At 43.5% G+C, this 23,561-nt stretch overlaps 1 protein-coding gene across 1 annotated transcript in view; it reads left to right on the forward strand.

Annotated features, from left to right (window-relative positions):
- MOCOS (molybdenum cofactor sulfurase) overlaps positions 1–23,561 on the forward strand; it is a 341,896-nt gene that overhangs the window by 12,382 nt on the left and 305,953 nt on the right. Inside the window, exon 2 of the mRNA XM_069730486.1 lies at positions 11,441–11,530. Coding sequence (XP_069586587.1) covers positions 11,441–11,530 — 90 coding nt within the window. The remainder of the gene's footprint in view (positions 1–11,440; positions 11,531–23,561) is intronic.

Below are 23,561 nucleotides of genomic sequence, written 5' to 3' on the forward strand. Positions count from 1 at the left end.
GTTGCCATGACTACCGCCCTGGTGGTAAATAAATTAGCATGAATTGCCTAATCACAATAGAAAAAAAGGAAAAAAGCTAGCTCACTGATCTTCAGAAGGTGCACGGAACCCACGTCCTGATGAAACGAACCATATAGATAATAAAGGAAAATGTTCCAGCTCTTAGTAAAATACAGCCCCTCGGACCACATGCAGGAGGACATGAACTAAGTGTTTTGATCGCTGCCTCGATCTTTATCAAAGCTACACACCACTGAGTGAAAAAACATTAAAAAGGACCTAACACCAATCAAATGTTGGATTTCCATAACATGATCAAAGGTCCTAGTATCAAAAATGCTTAAATTTAGACATATAAAAACACACATATATTTCTACAAATTGTTTACTCACACATATAAACATTTTTTACACAAAACACCAGCAATAAAAAATTGATACATTGTGCCTTTTAGTAGTGAAACATGACCTCGTTTTTATTTAACCCATCCGGAAACCTGGTTCCCAAATTAAAGATCCAAAATGCTTTATGGGTAAGTACATTTCTCCTAATGTCCAAACCCCGCAAAGGACTTTTAACTCTTTCTAATCGCGTAACCCGTAAAGAAGAAATGTTACATGAGTGGCAAACAATTAAACGCTTAGCCGCTGAAGAAATATTGCGATTCCCACCAGTATAATTTTTAATTGCCTAACTAAAAAGCATCCAATTGTCTAGAACGCTGTAAATTCCTATTGGAGTAAAATGAACACATTTTTGAGCTTTTTAATGAGCCTTTTTATTTCCCAAATGACATCAAACTATTTGACTAGGGGAAGCTGGTTGGTAACCAGAGATAACCAAAGTATATTTAAAAGCACACTGCAGACTTTTTAGGCTGCCTAAATTGAATAAATGATCTAAAAATGATCTCTTTTGAGGGAGCAAATGCATGCATTCAAACAGAAGAGGCAGCACTCACCAATCCTTCGAGTCGGTATTCTTTATTTGCTTACAAAAACATCTTCACGGCCGGGGGTGCAATTATACAGAGTGCGGCAAGCCTGACGACAGCTGCTTCGCGCCTGCCTGGCGCATCTACAGGTCAGTAAGTGAGCGTTACCCAGACTGGGGGGGGGGGAGTAGACGGCCGGAGGCACAGCACCTCCCCAAGCTGCAAACTCCCCACCCCACTGGGACGCCTCCTCACCTAATAAAAACACTTAAAAACAAGATTAAAATAAAAAAACAATCATTTTAACCTGACGCTGTGGCGAAGTTACTAAAACACCAAAGGCACATGTGTTACATAAATAATTGTGCTCATGAGACAAAACGTTATTGCATTGGTTAATACTAAGCTGAGTGGGCGGTACTATTAACTTCAACACTCCTTTTGTCTGAAATCTTTACCAAGGATCAGACCGAAGTATTTCACATTCAAGACTTTAGTACGTATAAGGGCTAAATAGGACAAAATGGGACTAGCAATGTTTTAGAATAGAGATAATACTACTTGGACGGTTGTCTTATAGGAAAATCGACATATCAACCCGATCGTTCAGAAAGGAGAGTCTAGGTTATGATTGCAGCTGGCTGTTCAGACTGTTCGTCAGGTTGTCTGAATGGCTGACAAATCTTCCTCCATCAAATCAAATATGGCTTCTGCTGCTGCCTCAGCTACTTGTTGGCCAATCCCTGCAACAGGCGGGGGAGCATTGTGTCTGCATGAATCAAGGAGGGGTCTGGTGGCTAGCCACTCAGGTGCCAGATGTTAGCTTTGCAGAACAAGCAACAGAGCTTAAACTACTAGTAAGCCAATTTGGACTCTCTTTTTGAAGCTGGAAAAAATCCCATATTTTCCTATTATATCAAGGGTCTAACAGCATGGCTATCCAATTGTCATCACTTTTCTTCATGAAAACAATACGCATGTCCTCTCACAAACATCTCAGCATACAGCTTGCCATCCCCAACAGCACAATTAAAGGCTCTGTTGTTTCATTGTCATATTACCACTGTGATGGTTGGTTTACATGGCCAGTGCCATGGTGATCATCATTTTTACTCTGATTGTCTGGCTCGTCACCTGCCAGCACCAAGTTAGTGTCCTCCTTCACTTCCACATGCTCCTTTTCCTCTTCCTCCTCCAAATCATGAGATATCGACAATTAGATTCACAACCGACACAGATGCAAATTGATGTTCTTCCTCCATCCATTTTTGCATGCCCGTGAGTGTTTTTATCCAGTATAAATGCCACACTTGTCCAGGCTGACTCATTTTGTTGCCTCTTCAATGGACTTCAATTTGTGACAAGTATCCACATTTGCTGCCAAACTCAGATCTCAAAGTAATCCACCTTCCAGGGGATTCACACTTTCATCTTAAAACAGAGTTCAGAATTTGGATTTAGTTGTAAAATTTGCAATGAGTGATTAAAGGGGGACTCTGTCACCTGAATTTGGAGGGAACAATCTTCAGGCATAGAGGCGGGGGTTTTCGGGTGTTTGATTCACCCTTTCCTTACCCGCTGGCTGCATGCTGGCTACAATATTGGATTGAAGTTCATTCTCTGTCCTCCGTAGTACATGCCTGCACAAGGCAAGATTGCCATGAGCAGGCGTGTACTATGGAGGACAGAGAATGAACTTCAATCCAATATTGTAGCCAGCATGCAGCCGGCGGGTAAGGAAAGGGTGAAATAAAACACCCGAAAACCCCGCCTCTACGGCTGAAGATTGTTCCCTCCAAATTCAGGTGACAGAGTCCCTTTAAAGGGTTTTCCAAGTTTGTGCAAAAAGTCTGTGGTCACTCATAGAGTGACCGCAGACTTTTGTCCCAAACCTGGAAAGCCCCTTTAAATACTATCCTTGCTTGATATCACTGCATGATAACAAAGAAAGTAGCTATTAAAGTGCTTCTGCTGCTGTACATCACAGATGTATTAATTTACAGTCACACTCTTGAGTTGTGATGATGAGACTGTTACAACAGTCTCATTTGTATCATTTCAATCTTGGATTTCTGTTCAAAGACTTAGACTATCACTCCCAGTCTGATCAATTTTAAAGTGGAGACTATTAAAGCACAGGAATGAATAAAAAAAATAATATCAGGAAACTCTCACATATATAGAGGTGAATGAGCCTTTGAAAGCAAACAGAAAGATTGTTTTAAAGGGGTATTCTGACCCTGCTCACTTTGGTGTACCTGGTATCACTATTCTGCTCCAGATTCAGTAGTCTTTATAATAATTGATATGCAATGGATCCTTAAATATTTTAAATATTTTATGGCATTTTTACCTTTTGGCCCATATTCAGTCTATGCCAGCTTCTTTAACCCCTTAGCGACCGCCGATACGCCTTTTAACGGCGGCCGCTAAGGGTACTTAAACCACAGCGCCGTTAATTAACGGCACTGTGGAAAAAGTGAATAGCGCCCCCCAGAGTCGTATTTTCTCCGGGGTCTCGGCTGCCGAGGGTAGCCGAGACCCCAGAGAACATGATTCGGGGGTTTTTTAACCGACCCCGCATTTGCGATCGCCGGTAATTAACCGTTTACCGGTGATCGCAAAAAAAAAAACGCGATCTCTTTTTAATTTCTCTGTCCTCCGATGTGATCGAACATCAGAGGACAGAGAAAAGGGGTCTTAGATAGCCCCCCGATACTCACCTAGCTCCCCCGGTGCTACTCGTGGCTCCCGGTGGGCGCTGCCATCTTCAAAATGGCGGGCGCCCACCGGCCGGCCCCAGGAGAATCTTTGGGGTCTCGGCTGCCGGGGGTAGCCGAGACCCCAAAGAGCATGATCGGGGTCGGTTTTACCGTCCCCTGTTTTGCGATCGCCGGTAATTAACTGTTTACCGGCGACCGCAAAAAAAAAAAAAAGTCAAAGTGTAATTCTCTGTCCTCTGATGTGATCGCACATCAGAGGACAGAGAAATAGGGGGATTCGGGGACCCTGCCATACTCACCTGTGTCCCTGGGTCCTCCTGCTCCTCCTCCTGGCCGCCGGCAAAAGAAAATGGCGGGCGCATGCGCAGTGCGCCCGCCATCTGTCTCCATCTGCAGGCCGGCAGGAGAACAGCAGTTGGTGCTAAAATTAGGGTTAGGGTTAGGCCTAGGGTTAGGGTTAGGGCTAGGGTTAGGGCTAGGGTTAGGGTTAGGGCTAGGGTTAGGGCTAGGGTTAGGGTTAGGGCTAGGGTTAGTGCTAGGGTTAGGGCTAGGGCTAGGGTTAGGGCTAGGTTTAGGGCTTGGGTTAGGGTTAGGGCTAGGGTTAGGGCTAAGGCTAGGGCTAGGGTTAGGGCTAGGGTTAGGGTTGGGGCTAAATTCAGTGCTAGGGTTCTTTCACACTTACGTCGGTACAGGGCCGTCGCAATGCGTCGGCCCGACATACCGACGCACGTTGTAAAAATTGTGCACAACGTGGGCAGCGGATGTAGTTTTTCAACGCATCCGCTACCCAATCTATGTCCTGGGGAGGAGGGGGCGGAGTTACGGCCACGCATGTGCGGTCAGAAATGGAGGACGCGACATACAAAAAAACGTTACATTGAACGTTTTTTGTGCCGTCGGTCCGCCAAAACACAACTGATCCATTGCACGACGGACGCGACGTGTGGCCATCCGTCACGATCCGTCGGCAATACAAGTCTATGGGCAAAAAACGCATCCTGCGGGCACATTTGGAGGATCCGATTTTTGTCCAAAACGACGGATTGCGACGGATGCCAAACGACGCAAGTGTGAAAGTAGCTTAAGGCTATGTTCACACTTTGCGGATTTTGCTGCGGATCCGCAGCGGATTTGACCGCTGCGGATCCGCAGCAGATTCCCATGAGTTTACATTACAATGTAAACCTATGGGAAACAAAAAACGCTGTGCACATGCTGCAGAAAAATCCGCGCGGAAACGCTGCGGATTACATTCCGCAGCATGTCACTTCTTTTCTGCGGATTTTCACCTGCTCCACTAGAAAACTGCAGATGAAAATCCACAGAAGAAAACGCAGTAAAAACCGCAATAAATCCGCAGTAAAAACCGCGATGGGTTTTCACTGCGAATTTTAGAATTCTGCTGCAGAAAAATTCGCAGTGGAATCTGCAAAGTGTGAACATAGCCTTAGGGTTGGGGCTAAAGTTAGGGTAAGATTTGGGATTAGGGTTAGGGTTTGGATTAGAGTTGGTATTAGGGTTAGGGTTGGCATTAGGGTTACGCTTGGGATTAGGGTTAGGTTTTAGATTAGGGTTAAGGTTAGGGTTGTGATTAGGGGTGTATTGGGATTAGGGTTAGGTTTGAGGTTAGGGTTGAGATTAGGATTAGGGTTGTGTTGGATTTAGGGTTTTTATTAGGGTTATGGTTAGGGTTGACATTAGGGTTGTTTTGGGGTAAGGGTTCTGATTATCGTTAGGGTTAGTGATTAGGATTATGGATTGGGTTGGGATTAGGGTTAGGGGTGTGTTGGGGTTAGGGTTGGAGCTAGAATTAGGGGGTTTCCACTGTTTAGTTACATCAGGGGGTCTCCAAACACGACAGCCAATTTTGCGCTCAAAAAGTCAAATGGTGCTCCCTCCCTTCTGAGCTCTGCCGTGCGCCCAAACAGTGGGTTACCCCCACATATGGGGCATCAGTGTACTCGGGATAAATTGGCCAACAACTTTTGTGGTCCAATTTCTCCTGTTACCCTTGTGAAAATAAAAACTTGGGGGCTAAAAAATCTTTTTTGTGGAAAAAAAAAAATTTTTTTATTTTCACGACTCTGCATTCTAAACTTCTGTGAAGCACTTGGGCATTCAAAGTTCTCACCACACATCTAGATAAGTTCCTTGGGGGGTCTAGTTTCCAAAACGGGGTTACTTGTAGGGGGTTACTACTGTTTAGGTACATCAGGGGCTCTGCAAACGCAACATAACGCCCACAGACCATTCTATCTAAGTCTGCATTCCAAAATGGCGCTCCTTCCCTTCCGAGCTCTGCCGTGCGCCCAAACAGTGGTTTACCTCCACATATGGGGCATCAGCATACTCGGGATAAATTGGACAACAACTTTTGGGGTCCAATTTCTCCTGTTACCCTTGTGAAAATAAAAACTTGGGGGCTACAAAATCTTTTTTGTGGAAAAAAAATATTTTTTTATTTTCACGACACTGCATTCTAAACTTCTGTGAAGCACTTGGGCATTCAAAGTTCTCACCACACATCTACATAAGTTCCTTGGGGGGTCTAGTTTCCAAAATGGGGTCACTTTTGGAGGGTTTCTACTGTTTAGGTACATCAGGGGCTCTGCAAACGCAACATAGCGCCCGCAGACCATTCTATCAAAGTCTGCATTCCAAAACGGCGCTCCTTCCTTCTGAGCTCTGCCGTGCGCCCAAACAGTGGTTTACCCCCATATATTTGGTACCAGCCTACTCAGAACAAATTGGACAACAACTTTTATGGTCCGATTTCTCTTGTTACCCTTGCGAAAATAAAAACTTGGGGGCTACAAAATCTTTTTTGTGGAAAAAAAAATAATTTTTATTTTCACGACTCTGCATTCTAAACTTTTGTGAAGCACTTGGGCACTCAAAGTTCTCACCACACATCTAGATAAGTTCCATGGGGGGTCTAGTTTCCAAAATGGGGTCACTTGTGGGGGGTTTCCACTGTTTAGGCACATCAGGGGCTCTCCAAACGCGACATGGCGTCCAATCTCAATTCCAGACAATTCTACATTGAAAAAGTAAAACGGCACTCCTTCTCTTCCAAGCTCTGCGGTGCGCCCAAACAGTGGTTTACCCCCACATATTGGGTATCAACGTACTCAGGAGAAATTGCACTACAACTTTTGTGGTCTAATTTCTCCTGTTACCCTTGTGAAAATAAAAATTTGGGGGCAAAAAGATCATTTTTGTAGAAAAAATGCGATTTTTTATTTTCACGGCTCAACGTTATAAACTTCTGTGAAGCACATGGGGGTTCAAAGTGCTCACCACACATCTAGATAAGTTCCTTAAGGGGTCTAGTTTCCAAAATGGTGTCACTTGTGGGGGGTTTCCACTGTTTAGGCACATCAGGGGCTCTCTAAACGTGACATGGCATCCGATCTCAATTCCAGCCAATTCTGCATTGAAAAAGTCAAACGGCGCTCCTTCACTTCCAAGTTCTGCGGTGCGCCCAAACAGTGGTTTACCCCCACATATGGGGTATTGGCGTATTCAGGAGAAATTGCATAAAAAAATTTATGGTTACATTTCTGTTTTTACACTTGTGAAAATAAAAAAAATGGTTCTGAATTAAAATGTTTGCAAAAAAAAGTTAAATGTTCATTTTTTCCTTCCACATTGTTTCAGTTCCTGTGAAGCACGTAAAGGGTTAATAAACTTATTGAATGTGGTTTTGAGAACCTTGAGGGGTGTAGTTTTTAGAATGTTGTCACACTTGGGCATTTTCTATCATATAGACCCCTCAAAATGACTTCAAATGTGATGTGGTCCCTAAACAAAAAAGCTGTTGTAAAAATGAGAAATTGCTGGTCAACTTTTAACCCTTATAACTCCCTAACAAAAAAAAATTTTGTTTCCAAAATTGTGCTGATGTAAAGTAGACATGTGGGAAATGTTATTTATTAACTTATTTTTTGTGACATATCTCTCTGATTTAAGGGCATAAAACTACAAAGTTTGAAAATTGCAAAATTTTCAAAATGTTCGCCATATTTCCGTTTTTTTCATAAGTAATCGCAAGTAATATCGAAGAAATGTTACAACTAACATGAAGTACAATATGTCACGAATAAACAGTCTCAGAATCAGCGGGATCCGTTGAAGCGTTCCAGAGTTATAACCTCATAAAGTGACAGTGGTCAGAATTGCAAAAATTGGCTCGGTCATTAAGTACAAAATTGGCTCTGTCACTAAGGGGTTAAGCACATTTCGATCATTTAGAATCACATTATGCCCTTCACTTACCAGATATATTGCCATCTGGACAAGCTCAAAGACTAAGTGCAGTATTAAGATCATCATCAACCTAGGTAATCTTGAGCATTAAAAAAAATAATTTTAGAAAAATACTTTATAAAATATTTTTTTAAATGGTTCTTTTAGAAATTAACAACCATGCAGGACCTAATGTTTTCTGGTGGAGTAAGAAACAGGTTATTAATAATAACAAGTGGTACGTTATGAAAAGGGCTGCCACTAGGAATTTCAGGGCCCCATACTGGCAAAATTTTCAGAGCCCCCCTTGAGACTCCACCAAGGCTCCACCCCAGCTCCGCCTCCACCCCTCGAACTGTCCACAGCCCCACTGCTCTCTCTTGGAAAAACGCCTCTTCTCACCAATCACACATTAACAGTTCCCATCACCAGATCACAAACATAGCCAGCAGCTTTTGTTTTGGCCAAAAGATATTTTAATCTGCCACCACAACAAGGTAGACTCTTTTGGCCAGCTCTACTCTACTCTAACCTATTAAACAGTTGTTAAAATATGCAATACAATTTTTATGTTTTTTTTTTTTCAATTTTTAAAATGAACAATAATATCACATGCAAGGGACAAATTCCACTGCACCATGACCAGACCACATATTACCATCACATAGTGACCTATAATACCACATACAAGGAACAAATACAGCCACACCATGGCCGGACAATGCATTACCACACATAGTGACCGAATACTACAATACTGATCATTAAGGCTGGGTTCACACTGCGTTGTGTGAACCCCTTTAACGGACTACGTTACACCGCGGCATAACGCGGTGTAACGTAGTCCGTTAACGCCGCCATTACTGGCAATGGCGAACGCATCGCTAATGCACGCTCACAATGGGCGTGCGCTAGCGATGTGCTGTCATTGAGTGACGGACCCCAGATGCGGGCTACAGCGTTTCCAGGTCCCGCACTGCTAGCGCACATGGAGCTAGCAGATGCTCCATCTGCACTAGCGCAGTGCCAAAGTCGGCACTTGCGTTAGTGCAGTCCGTTTAACGGATTTGTTGAACAGACTGCACAACACAAGTGTGAACCTAGCCTAATAAAAAAAACACAATACTAATATGACCATAAGTGCCAGTATACACACGAGATCTGTACTTAGTATTCAGTGTCCATGTAGAGGTAATACAGTGATCACCGGTGACATTATACACAGAAGCTCTGTTTATATTGTATAGGTTATAAAGTGATCAATGACATTATATGCAGGAGCTCTGTATACAGTGTCAGTTTTCAGGTAATACAGTGATCACTGGTGACATTATACACAGGAGCTTTGTATATAGTGTCAGTATACAGTTTATACAGTGATCACTAGTGACATTGTACACATGACCTCTGTATATAGTATACAGTCTACAGTGTCAGTGTACAGGTAACACACTGACTCAACAGTGACGTCTCTAGGTGAAGTCCTTCATCTTCACTTTTCATGTTCATCCAGCACAGACCGCCATCACTTCTTCCAGCCAGGGCTCATCTCTGCAGGAAATAAGAGTTATCTAGAGCACCGCTTGCAGAGCACATTACTTAATTTTTTCTCAACTTCCACGCTACAACAGATGAAGAAAAAAGGCAACATAGTGTCGGTCGGCACAGTAACAGTACCCCCCATTTAAAACAGTATCCTCAAAAAATAAAACAAATCACTGCCGTAATATCCCTTAATTAGACTCTATGGTAATAATATTCCGTATCATGGTCCCCGTGTATCTCATTCCTGGCTCCAGCCATATGTTCTTCCATCCTGTCCTCATGAGTTTCCATTCTGCCCCTATGTGATGTCCCATCCAGCCACATCTGTCCCATGATCATGCCCCATCTGTCCCATGATCCTGCTCCATCTGTCCCATGATCCTGCCCCATCTGTCCCATGATCCTGCACCATGTGTCTTCATCCTGTCCCATGATCCTGCCCCATCTGTCTCCATCCTGCCCCATCTGTCTCAATCCTGCTCCATCTGTCTCCATCCTGCACCATGTTCCTGTCCCATCTCTCGCCACCTTGCCCCATGTCTCCATCCTGCACCATGTCTCCATACTAAACATGTCTCTATCCTGCCCCATGATTCTGCCCATGTATCTCCATCCTGCCGTTTCTGTTTCCACCCTGCCCCATCTCTCTGCCCCATCTGTGTCCATCCTGTCCCATCTTTCTCCATCCTGCCCCATGATCTTGCCTTATCTGTCTCCATCCAGCCCCATCTGTCTGCATCCTGCCCCATTTTCATGCCCCATCTTTCTCATCCTGCCCATGTCTCCATCCTGCCCATGTCTCCATCCTGCCCCATGTCTCCATCCTGCCCCATGTCTCCATCCTGCACAATGTGTTTCCAATCTGCACCATGTGTTTCTATCCTGCACCATGTATTTCCATCCTGCCCCATGTCTCCATCCTGCCCTGTGTCTCCATCCTGCCCCGTGTCTCCATCTTGCCCCATGCCTACATCTTGCCCCGTGTCTCCATCCTGCCCTGTGTCTCCATCCTGCCCCATGTCTCCATCATGTCCCATGTCTCCATCTTGCACCATGTATTTCAATCCTACCCATGTCTCCATACTGCACTATGTATCTATCCTGCACCATGTGTTTCCATCGTGCCCCATGTCTCCATCCTTCCCCATGTGTTTCCATCCTGCCCTATGTCTCCATCCTGCACCAAGTCTCCTTCCTGCATCATGTGTTTCCATCCTGCAATACATCTCCATCCTGCACCATGTGTCTACATCCTGCCCCATGTCACATGGTGCAGGATCATGGGGCAGGATGGAAACTCACGGTCAATGTGTCTCCATCCTGTCATCAAAACATATTTTGGCTTGCCGCTTTTATCAAAAATAAAAAAAAACCTTTCTTCTTATCTGGTCTCCGTCCAGCGGTGATGCTTCCTCCAGGCAGTTCAAGCATGGACTCGCCAGTAAATGCCAATGATGTCATACACTGGTGACGTATACGCTGATGTCAGCTGCCAGCCTCTGATTGGCTGGCGGCTTTTAACTATTTCCGTGCAGGCTCACACAGCAGTAGAATCTAACTGAACCTGCATCTCGTACAGTTCAGTAACTGCATCGGCAGAATCCTGCTGCAGGAGCCTGGTGAGCAGAAGAGATGGGGCCCACTACAGGCCCCCTCTGCTATTCGGGCCCCATATGCTAGTCAGGGCAGAAATGCCCTGATGGCAGCCCTGGTTATGAACTATTCTCAGTATAGGTCATCAGTATAAGATCGGTGGTTGCCAGCATCCCCATCTATCAGGTGTTATTTGCTCTAGCAGCAGCAGGATGAAAGCATTGATTGGTAACAGAACAGTAAACTGGTGGAGGTGTCAGACCCCTTCTCATCCGATAGGAATGACCTATCTTAAGGATCATATTAGTTGCCCTGAAAAATATATTTCCATTAAATGTAAAGATTAATTGATTTTAACATACAGGTATTAAACTACTTTTCATCTTTTTTTTTCAGATGTTACTTACCTTGATCACATTGGTACAACTTTATTTCCCGAAAGTCTTCTTCAATCATTTGCCACTGATATGTTGGAAAATGTTTATGGTGAGGATACGTACTTTCTTTTTTTTTACAATGTCATGAAAGCACTCCCCTTAATGTGGAGGAATGTTACCATTGCTTAAGCTTTTCTACAATATTTTTGTTAATGAGGATGGATATATGTAAATGTAACTCGCAACCGAGCTTTAATGGCTATCTTGACATAAGTCTTGGGATTTATATGGGTAAATTTTAGAACTTCTGCCTTTTAATTGAAAGAAATGTATAGTGTGAATATTGAATACCATACTAAACTATCAGGTAACCTCTATGCCCTTAAAAGAGGTGTCCTTTGAAACATGATCATTTACTGTGTAGATTAGGCAATCCCATTATGTATATTTCCAACATAGTTATGCAACACTAAATTTACTTAAGGATTTTTAATATGTACACTCCAGACTGAACATAAAATAACTTCTATTGTGTTAATTATTTTTCAAGCTATGCAATCTGAATTACTTTTAATGCACAGTCTGAAATTAGTTGTGGGTAAAAGCAGAAGAAATGTCAGAAAATAATATTCTGCAGAACTAGTAGTAGATGATCAGAACACACCTCAAGCAGATGTGGCTAGAAAAACAACAGTAAGTGAATTTAAAAGATGTTTGGCATAAACATATCATATATCTATCCTAAGATGAAAACAAAAGTATTATAATAAAAAGCTTGACAGATCAAGTGGTATTTTTTCTATTGTCTTCTATTTTTCTCTTTATAAGGCTGGTTTCACACTTGCGTTGGGCAGAGCTGTGGATTGCTGCGTAGTTCCTCTGTTAAGCCCCACCCACTGTCGCAGCTCTTCCATTCTGCTCCGCCTACGTCGGCATGCGTCCTGCGTACCTATCTTTAACATTGCGTACGCAGGCGATGCGAATATATGCTGATGCCTCCACATGCGTTCTTTTGATGTTGCATCGACCGCAACAAAATGCAACATCTTGCCTTCGCTGCAGGTCAGCGCAGCATCAAAACAAATCATGCCAAGGCATCCGCAAACATTCGCATGGCCTGCATACTCAATGTTAAAGATAGATATGCAGGACGCATGCCGACGTAGGCGAAGCTAAATGGAAGAGGTGCAGCAGTGGGTGGGGCTTAACAGAGGAACTAAGCAGTCCTCCGCAGCTCTGCCCAACGCAATTGTGAAACCAGCCTTACCTTATATACTACTTTCTTTTTTAATCATTTCTTGATATTCATCCAATACATAGACTTCAATCAACATCTAGCTACACGCAGCTCTTAATTTTCTTTAATCTACCATATTTTTCAGACTATAACACGCACATTTTCCCCCCAAAAAATGTGAGGAAAATGGGGGGTGCATCTTATAGTCATAATGCAGGCTTACCGGCAGTGGTGTGGTGGCGGCAGCAGAGGTGCAGGGATCATGAGTGGTATGGGGTGAGCAGGGTTCCTTCCACAGGTGAGGTGACGCAGTGGCCCGGTATCCAATGTGAGCAGCAGAGCCGGGTTAATCACCAGTTTCTCGGTGGCGACGGCCATCTTCCTGAGGCTGCGCATGCACAGATGGAGTGCTCTGCTTCCTGGGGCTTCAGGAAAATGGCCGTGGGAGGCCGCGCGTGCAAAGATGGAGATCGCGGCGGCCATTTTCCTGAAGCTGAGTTCGTAGATTTAGATCTTGGCTTCAGGAAAATGGCCGCTGTGATCTCCATCTGCACATGCGTGGCCTCCCTCGGCCATTTTCCTGAAGCCCCGGGAAGCAGAGCACTCCTCAGGAAGATGGCCGCCACCACTGAGAAACCAGTGATTAACCCGGCTCTGCTGCTCACATTGGATACCGGGCCACTGCATCACCTCACCTGTGGAAGGGACCCTGCTCACGTCATACCGCTCCCGTACCTCTGCCGTTGCCACACCATTGCTGCAACCCCCCATGGACACCAGGCCGTGGCGTCACCCACCTAAGCAGGAAGGGACCTTGCTCAGGTGCACGCCGTACCGCATCACCCCACCTCTGCCAACACCATGCCTCCTGTGACCCTGCTCTGCCACTGACAGCCCTCAGGTAAGATACTGTATATTCGGACAATAAGACGGACCCCCATCTTATAAAAAATCTTTTTTTCTGCAATTTTCACCCTAAATTTGGGGTGCGTCTTATGGTCCGGTGCGTCTTATAGTCCAAAAAATATGGTTATATCTTGATACAAATATGTTGCCAAATCTGTAATACATTGAAATGGAAAAAAATCTTATAGTTCACCTAGGAATAACAGCAATTTTTCCAAAAGTAAATCTGACAAAGTACTTAAACGCTATTTTAATTTCACCATATTTGCTAGGAACACAATTATGTGGCACTTACTAATAAATAGTTGACATGAATATTCTATGCTGGTTTTTCGTCATGTAAAAAATCATATTAAGAAGACTCATTACAAGTTTATCTACCTTCAAGGTCACCCATATTGCCAAACAAAAATAGCTAAAATAATGTAATTGCATAAATATGCCCACCATTAAAATAATACTTTGTTGAAATACCATTTACATTTATGACAACATTCAGTCTTTTTCGGTAGCATGGCACAACTACAATTCATTATCTCTGCCCAATTTTCCTTACATAGTTTTCCAAATCTGTCAGATTGGGAGGGCATGCACTGTGTGCAACCCTCTTCATGTCAACCCAGAGATTTTCAATTGAATATAGACCTGGATGTTGGCTGGGCCATTAAAAAAACTTTGCTCTACTTCTAGTAAAGCCATTCTTTTGTTGATTTGGAGGTATGCATGTTGTCGTGCTGAAAGGTGAAAATCATCTTCAGCTTGTTAGCAGAGGCCTGAAGGTTTTGTTTTAAAAATGACTGACGTTTGGAACTATTCATACATTTCTCTAGCTTGGCTAAAGCTCCAGTTCCAGTTGCTGAAAAACATCAGTGAAGCATAATGCAAGCTCTACCATGCTTCACCGGGGCCAGGCTGGCAATTCTGGCAAATGCCAGAAGGGCTTGGCTGACAGTGGGTCACATTGTCTGCTATGCTGTTAACAGTATGAGGGTCCTCAGTACACTGATACTGTTAACAGTTGAGACAGAGCACAGAGCTACTGGCTCCATGCTATATCACCTACCCATGCAAGGACTCTTTTGTGACTTTCTAACTGCAGTCTGCCGGAGGCTGGCACCACTCAGAGGACCCTATTGGAGAACACGGCACTCGATAGATATGGATGTTGGAGGTGCTCAAGTAGGGTGTCCACCCCGTAGAATTCAGATGAATAAAACTTGGCACTCAATGTGAGAAAAAGCTTCTTAATTTATTGGTGCATCCAGACAAACAAAACTGCTAAACGTTTTAGGTCCACACGGACATTCGTCAGAGCGTTTCTTTGACATTGACTATGAATATATAAACAAATATAATGTCACATGATGCAGAGATACATGTCATACTGTATAATGCAAAAAAAGAGAGAGATACTAGTGTTTTTTACACAAATATATACGTGATGCTCCATCTGTTGAGAGGAACAAGAGCCGGAGAGATGAATCTATCCAGAAACAGGTGCTCCGTGCGTGGTGGAGATATAGTCCGTGCTGAGTCGCTGGATAAGGGAGATAACAATGGTGCTAGAGATGGACAAGCGCTGATGGTAGTGCAACCAGAGGTAGACAAATGTCTAGCTCGGTGAAGGAAAAAAAAAGGATACATAGCATATATACACTACTCAAATGGTTGAAGACCCAAAGTCAGAGACAAAATAGGCGCCTCCGGTGAAGATCTATATAGTCGCTTAGTGGTAGATCTAACGTGAAGACCTAAAAAGATAAGGAGTAAGTGAAAACGTGCACATGTAAGTGGCTGAGCACACAAGGAGTACACCTGGATATGGAAGCAAATTGCCTAGATGAGCGTCAGAAAGAAGGAGAAATACTGCGGCAGGTGTATCCAAAAAGAGACCAAACAAGGTGGAGAGGGTTAAAAATGGACACAGGTACTAGGATGTAATAGGATGTGACCGAGAAAATAGCTAGGGTATCAATGTACCTGGAGGATCGGAGCACACTAATATATGGAGAGAGTGCCACGGTAAGGAGCAAAGCCTAATGGAGAAAACGGCGCGGTGGACAAAAATGTGCCCGGGTCAGCGAGTACTATGTAAGCAGATCCAGTATAAGAGTGGGGGTGCAGAGCCACGGATAACACTGGCGTACCTGGAGTTCCGGATCCTGGGGAGCGATATGCCGAGCAGCAGGGAGAGACGCTGAGTGAGGGGAGGCACTTCTGGGTTTAAATCCCGGTGAGCGATGACGCAATCGTGGTCATGTGACCACAGGATGGTGGCACATGCGCAGAGAGCGCTAGTGGAGAAGCGAGGACAAAACAGGGAAAATAATCCCTGCTGGCAAGGATGCAGAAGCGGTCATGTGACCGCAGGCATGACGCGTGAAAGCGCTGGATGTGTACCATGTAATAGGCTGCATAGGCTAGGGGAGAGAGAGAAGAAGCACAGAAAATAAATACTGAAAATAAACGGAGGATGATATAGGAAAGGAAGAAGAGAGAGGATCCATACTACAGGGAGGAGGGTGATGATATCGTACCATACAGACTATAAACGGTGCCCAGTGTGGTGAACATCGTGATATCTAGCGATTCTAAGGGAGAAGAAAAGAACAAATTAGTATACAAGAATCAAACATATACAGACATAAATGCGCCATATGCGCGAATGGGTTTGAAATAAAGGATGGGTGTACACAAAGTCTTTCTCGAAGGATGACATATAGGCGATAGCGTACGGGGGCGCTACGTGTGAGCCCATAGCGGTGCCCTGTTGTTGAATATAGAAGGTATCCTCAAACATAAAGTAATTGTCTCTGAGGACCAGGTTTAAGAGGTCCGTACAAAAGCGACGTATCTTTATATGAGTGCCTGCTTCATTAAGGAGTCTGTCTACAGCTAGTATGCCTTTCTCATGTGTTATGGACGTGTATAGGCTGCTCACATCCCAGGTAACTAGCAGTGAAGAGGAGGGAATAGCGCCAAGTGCCCTGAGGACCACTCAGAGGACATCGGAAGTGCAATTTCATCACTGCATCATTCTGCTAGTTTATATTTTTATTTTTGCTGGGCTGTGTGGGACAATCATACTAGATAGGGTGGTGTAGAGTGGACCATCACACTACAGTATATCAGGGACTGTGTTGGGGATCATTATACTATATAAGGGACTTTTGGGTGGACCAGCATACTATATAGTTGGCTGTTTGGGGGACTATTCTACTATATAGGGGGCAGTGAGGTGGATCATGAAACTATATGAGGGTCTGTTGGGGTGACTATTATACTATACAGGGGATGTGGAGCGAACCATCATAATATAGAGAGGGACGTTGGGTGGACCATCATATTACCCAGAGAAACAATTTATCTCGTGAAGATACTTGTTAAGATAAAACTTCACAATTATTTCCTACATGTAAAAAAATGTGACATGCTGGCAGACAAACTAGTACCCCAAAGCAATCTGACAAGCTTCGACTATACAGGCTTATTCATGGTCACGAGACCATGAATAAGACTGCATTTTTGAAATTCATTGGTTTGCTTCAGTGGTACTAGGTGGTCTGCCAGAATGTCACTTTTTTAATGATCAGCTTCAGACCCATATAGCCTCCCCATGATCAACATGAGACCCATATAGCCTCCCCATGATAAGCATGAGACCCATATAGCCTCCCTATAATAAGAATGAGACCTACATAGCCTCCCCATGATCAGCATGAGACCCACATATTGTCCCCACAATCAGCATGAGACCCACATAGCCTCCCCATGATCAGCTTGAGATCAACATAGCTTTCCCATGATCAGCAGAAGACCCAAATAGCCTCTCCATGATCAGCAGGAGACCCACATATCATCCCCATGATCAGCAGGAGATGCACATAGCCTCCCCATGATGATCAGGAGACCTACATAGCTTCACCATGATGACCATAAGACCCATATAGCCTCCCCATAATCAGCAGGAGACCCACATAGCCTCCCCATGTTCAGCATGAGACCCCACATAGCCTCTCCATGTCTAGCATGAGACCCTACATAGCCTCTCCATGTCCAGCATGAGACCCCACATAGCATCTCCATGTCCAGGATGAGATCTCACACTGCCTCCTCATGTCCAGCATGAGAGCCCTGTAGCCTCCCCATCTCCAGCATGAAAGCCCCATACCCTCCACATGTCCAACATGAGAGCCCCATGGCCTTTCCATGTCCAGCATGAGAGCATCATAGCCTTCTTATGTCCTGGATTAGAGGCCCATATCTTCCCCATGTCCCATATGAGAGCCCTATAGCCTCCCCATATCCAGCATGAGAGCTCCAAAGCCTCTCCATGAAGAACATGAGACCCACATAGCCTCTCCATGATCAGCATGAGACCCACATAACCTCCCCATGATCAGCATATACTACATTGGTTCCACACCAATCAACAAGCGAGAACCTATGCCCTGTATATCCTTAGAGCTAGGCCCTGAATAGAGAAGGGGATAAGCAATGGTCAGTCCCCACTGTAAACTAAAGAGAAGGGAGACAAACAAGGTGAAAGCAACTTATCTTGAGTAGACTCAGAGAGGTAACACCAAATGTCCTCCAACAGCACCAGAAAGCAAGTTAGCCGACTGCTATTGCTCCAAGCCTTCACAAGAGAAAATGTGAATATCACCGGTGACAGCCTGAAGCAGACTGAGAGTCTATAAACACCCTGGTCCAGGGGTGTTAATTAGAGCTGGAGGGATGTTGCCCCTGGGTCCAAAAGTCAGAAGGATTAAGAAGGCATCTGCAATGCCAAACGTAGAGAACTTCTGCAGCCTGATGCAGAGCGACTGTAGCATCTGACACACCCGTAACACCCCATGATCAGCAGGAGACACACATAGCCTCCCCATGATCAACAGGAGACCACATAGCCTCCCCATGATCAACATGAGATCCACATAGCCTCCCCATGATGACGATGAGACCCACATAGCCTCCCCATAAGCGAAAAGAAACTCTACATAGCATCCCCATGTGCAGTATGAGATTCCACATAGCCTCTCTATGTCTAGCATGAGACCCCACATAGCCTCCCCATAATCAGCAGTAATCCCACATAGCCTCTCCGTGTCCATCAAGTGACTCCATAAAACCTCTCCATGTCCAGCATGAGAGCCCCATAGCCTCCCCATGTCCAGCATGAGGCTCCATAAAACCTCCCCATGTCCAGCATGGAGCGTCATTGCCTTCTCATGTCCAACATGAGAGCCCCATAGCCTTTCAATGTCCAACATGAGAGCCCCATAACCTTCCCATGTCCAGCATGAGAAACCCATAGCCTCCTCTTGTACAGCATGAGACCCCCCATAGCTTTCTCTTGTCTAACATGAGACCCACACAGCCCCCTCATGTCCAGTGTGAGAAGCACATAGCCTCCTCTCATCCATCATGAGTCCCCACAGCCTCTCCATGTCCAGTATGAGACTTCCATAGCCTCCCCATGTCCAGAAAAACATCCCATACACATGAAAACAAAAACATCACATACCTCGCTCCCATTTAGCCTCTGCTCGCTCCAATGCACTGACTCTCCCCGGTGCACAGGTGAAATAATAAAATGACGTTATTGCATGAGCTGGCTCACACACTGATTGGTGGAAGAAGGGGTCAGCGGCCCCTCCTCCAACAATGCATTCAACATTGCCTGAATCCCAAGCATGCAGATAGCTGTGACAGAGGGCTATGGCGGCAGACTTGATGAGGGCATGGTGTGGCCCGTGGGCCAGAGCCACTGTTCTCAGCCCTTCGGCTATCTCGGTCTGCGAGGTGGGAACAGCCAGATGGCTGGATGTGGCCGGCTGGCCACACTTTGCCAAGGTCTGGGCTTGACACATCTTTGTATTGTGCACTGTCAGCTGACAGATCTAATGAGTTGCAATGATTGTGAACTGCAATGCATCAGAACAGTGATCAAAGAAATAAAGTTAAAAACTCAAAGAGTGACTAAGTATAACAAGTAAAGAAAGTTATAAAAGTTATAAAAAATATATAAAAAACAAAATAAAGAATGAAAAAATTGTGTAAAAATGTTACACTACTAAATAGACATATTTATGGTAAAACAAAAATAAAACAAAAAAGTACACCGATTTGGTATTGCTGGGTCCAAAATTACTTGATGTATTTTTGCTTCATTGACTACTGCAAAGCCGTTGACAGTGTGGATCATCGGAAAGTTTAGAATACTATGATGGATATGGATGTGCCGAACCATCTAATCAGCCTCATTTACATTGACCAAGGAGCACGAATCTGGTTCCAAATAGAGCAAGGCGACAAAAAAGGCTGCATCCTGTCACCAGTTATCTTCAATTTATATGCAAAAGCTATTTTCAGGAATACTGGACTTTCCGAAAAAGAGGAAGGAATCAAAATTGCTGGATGAATCATCAATCTTAACCCCTTCCTGACATGCGCCTTACTAGTACTTCTCTGTGGGAACTGCGTTCCCGCAAACCGCAGTACTAGTACAGCGGCACGATCGCACCGTCTCACAGTGAGCACTGCGGCATTTGCGTGCAGGTGTCAGCTGTATGTGATCATGGGCATCGCCGATTGTGGGCATTTAACCCCTCTGATGTCACTGTCAGTAGTGACAGCGGCACAGAGAACAATCATGCAGGGAGGGGGCTCCCTGTGCTCTCCCACCGGAACAACGCGATGCAATCGTGTTGTTCTGGTGGTCTCCATGGAGACCCCACATCCAAAATAAGCTGTGGTGCTCCTTCCGGGTCCTTCACTGAGGTGGCTTGCCGGTGTCTGCTGAGAGCAGGCGCTGGCAAGCCTCCTGCACTGCCTATCAGATCACTGATCTGACACAGTGCTATGCAAAGTGTCAGATCAGTGATCTGACTTTATATAGTAATGTCCCAACCTGGGACAATGTTATAAAGTTCAAAAAAAAATCCCCAAATAAAGAAACAAATAAATAAATAAATAAATATTTTCCAATAAATCCATTTATTTATGGAAATAAAAAAAACACAATAAAAGTACACATATTTAATATCGCCGCGTCCGTAACGACCCGCTCTATGAAACTATCCCACAATTTAACCCCTTCATTCCTTGGGGGTCTAGTTTCCAATATGGGGTCACTTGTGGGGGTTTCTACTGTTTAGGTACATCAGGGGCTCTGCAAATGCAACGTGACACCAACAAACCATTCCATCAAAGTCTGCATTCCAAAACAGCACTCCTTCCCTTATGAGCTCTGTCATGTGCACAAACAGTGGTTCCACCCACATATGGGGTATCTGTGTATTCAGGAGAAATTATCTAACAATTTTTGTGGTCCAATTTCTTCTGTTACCCTTGGGAAAATAAAAAATTGGGGGCAAAAAGATCATTTTTGTGAAAAAAAATATGATTTTTTTAATCGCTCTACATAAACTTCTGTGAAGTACTAGGGGGTTCCAAAAATTCCTGTGAAGCACCTGAAGGGTTAATAAACTTCTTGAATGTGGTTTTGAGCACCTTGAGGGATGCAGTTTTTAGAATAGTGTCACTTTTGGGCATTTTCTGTCATATAGGCCCCTCAAAGTCACTGCAAGTGTGAGGTGGTCCCTAAAAAAATGGTTTTGCAAATTTTGTTGTAAAAATGAGAAATTGCTGGTTAACTTTTAACCCTTATAACTTCCTAACAAAAAAAAGTTTCCAAAATTGTGCTAATGTAAAGCAGACATGTGGGTAATGTTATTTATTAACTATCTTGTATGATATGACTCTCTAATTTAAGGGCATAAAAACTAAAAGTTTGAGATTTGCGAAATTTTCAAATTTTTGCCAAATTTCCATTTTTTTCACAAATAAATGCAAGTCATATCAAAGAAATTTTACCACTATCATAAAGTACAATATGTCACGAGAAAACATTCTCAGAATCACCAGGATTCGTTGAAGCATTTCAGAGTTATGACCTCATAAAGTGACTGTAACAGGGTCTACCAAGCTGGGGTACCTCTTTCAGTACCACCCCGTGTTTCAGGAGGTCCACTCTGCTTTGGCTGGAGTCTGAATGAAGGACGCTGGCTGGAATCGCTTGGTTACATGGGTGCATATAAAAGATCACTGCTTCTCCACGTATTTCCAGTCAGACAACACTTTACTCACATGACACAGAATATATCACACAGATACAGAGGGCAGGCCAATAGAAAATCGGCAGGCCAGACATACATTAGCCGCAGGTGGCCGAAGCCTGCCGATATTTACTGTGGGAATTACAAAGGTGGGGGAGGACAAAAGGGGAATATCGTGTCCCCTCTGCCCAGGGCGCAGCCTGTGGGCTGATGCATTAGGGACATGCATCTCACATGGAACCTATTATACATACATACTGTATAACTGCACAACATATTCAGGGTGCTGAGTGGTTCCGTAACACATAACAGTGACAATGGTGAGAATTGAAAAAAATAGTCTGGTTAGGAAGTTGAAAACAGGCTTCGGGGTGAAGGGGTTAAATACACAGACAATGCTACATTGATAGCAACAAGCATAAATGGAATTATGAACTTATTACAGAGTGTGAAGATGGAAAGCTCGAACATGTGCCTGCTACTCAATACAAAGAAGACAAAGACATTCACTACAGCCAGGTACAATGGGAAACATTTGAAATGAACAAAGAGAAATCAAAGTTGTAAAGGATTTCAACCTACTTGGATCAATGATCACTCAAGATGCAGTGATGACACTGGAAGTCAATATGAGACTAGTAGAATAGCTATGAGCAAATCAATAATGAAGTCACTGGACAAGGTCTTCAAATCAAGGAACATTTCATTAGCACCGTGCACACAGCTCGTACATAGTTTCGTAAATTTGTTGTACCATGTGGACAATAAAGAAACAAGACAGAAGACGAATTGACGCCTTTGAAATGTGGCAATGGAGAAGAATGTTATCAATACCTTGGATGGCAAAAAAAACAAACAAATCAATTTTGGAACAAATCAAGCCAGACATGTCACTTAAATCAAGGATCACCAAGCTTTGACTACTTTGGACACATCAGGCACTGCAGAAAGAATTGAAAGAACAAGGCGAAGAGGAAGACCAGTAATACATTGATACTAGCAAGATAACGGCAGAGAAGACCTTGATGAACCTATTTAGGCTTGCATAATATCAACCTGCTTTCAGATCGTTCATCCGTCAAGTCATCATGGCTTGAGTTGAGCCGAAGGCTGTTAAAAAATGTACTTAAAACCTGTACAGTGAACATCATAAAATATATATTTTAAAAGTGCCAAAAATTGTTTCTTCAGCATCCTACTTAACAAAAAGTGGAATAAAACGTGACCACAAAGTCATATGTTAATGAAAGTGGTATAAAAAAAATACATCATCATATCCTGCAAAAAAAACCTAGTCAACTCCAGCAACAGAAAAATAGAAAAAACTATAGCTCTCAGAATGTTAATACAAAAAGTTTTTCGTTCTATAAAATGGTTTTTATTGTGTAAACACATGAAAACATAAAAATCCTATATTAAATTGGTACTTATACTGACTCGAAGAATAGAACAATCATCACTTTTAAAAGAATTAAAAAAAAAAAGAAAAAACTATTGCTGAATTGCTCTTTTTTGTTCATTCTGCCTCCCAAAATTGGAAATGGAAAAATTAAAAAGAGTAACTTATCCTGCAAAAAATAGTCACATGACTCTGTTGGTAGAAACATAGAAAAATTATAGTAAAAAATAAAAAGTTTTTTAGTGTGTACATGTAACAGTACATAAAATAATCTGTATAAATCTAGTATCACTGTGATTGTACTGAACCAAATAATGAAAACGTCTTATCACTTAAATTGAATGATGAGCGTCATAAAAATAAATAAAAGCAGTTCTTTAATTTCTGTTAACCTCTTATAAACTGAACCAATTTTGACCTTAATGACCATGCCAATTTTTTTTTTAAATCTGACCAGTGTCACTTTCTGAGGTTATAT

Source organism: Ranitomeya imitator, chromosome 6 (assembly GCF_032444005.1).
Source record: "Ranitomeya imitator isolate aRanImi1 chromosome 6, aRanImi1.pri, whole genome shotgun sequence".
In the NCBI taxonomy this organism is placed as follows: domain Eukaryota; kingdom Metazoa; phylum Chordata; class Amphibia; order Anura; family Dendrobatidae; genus Ranitomeya; species Ranitomeya imitator.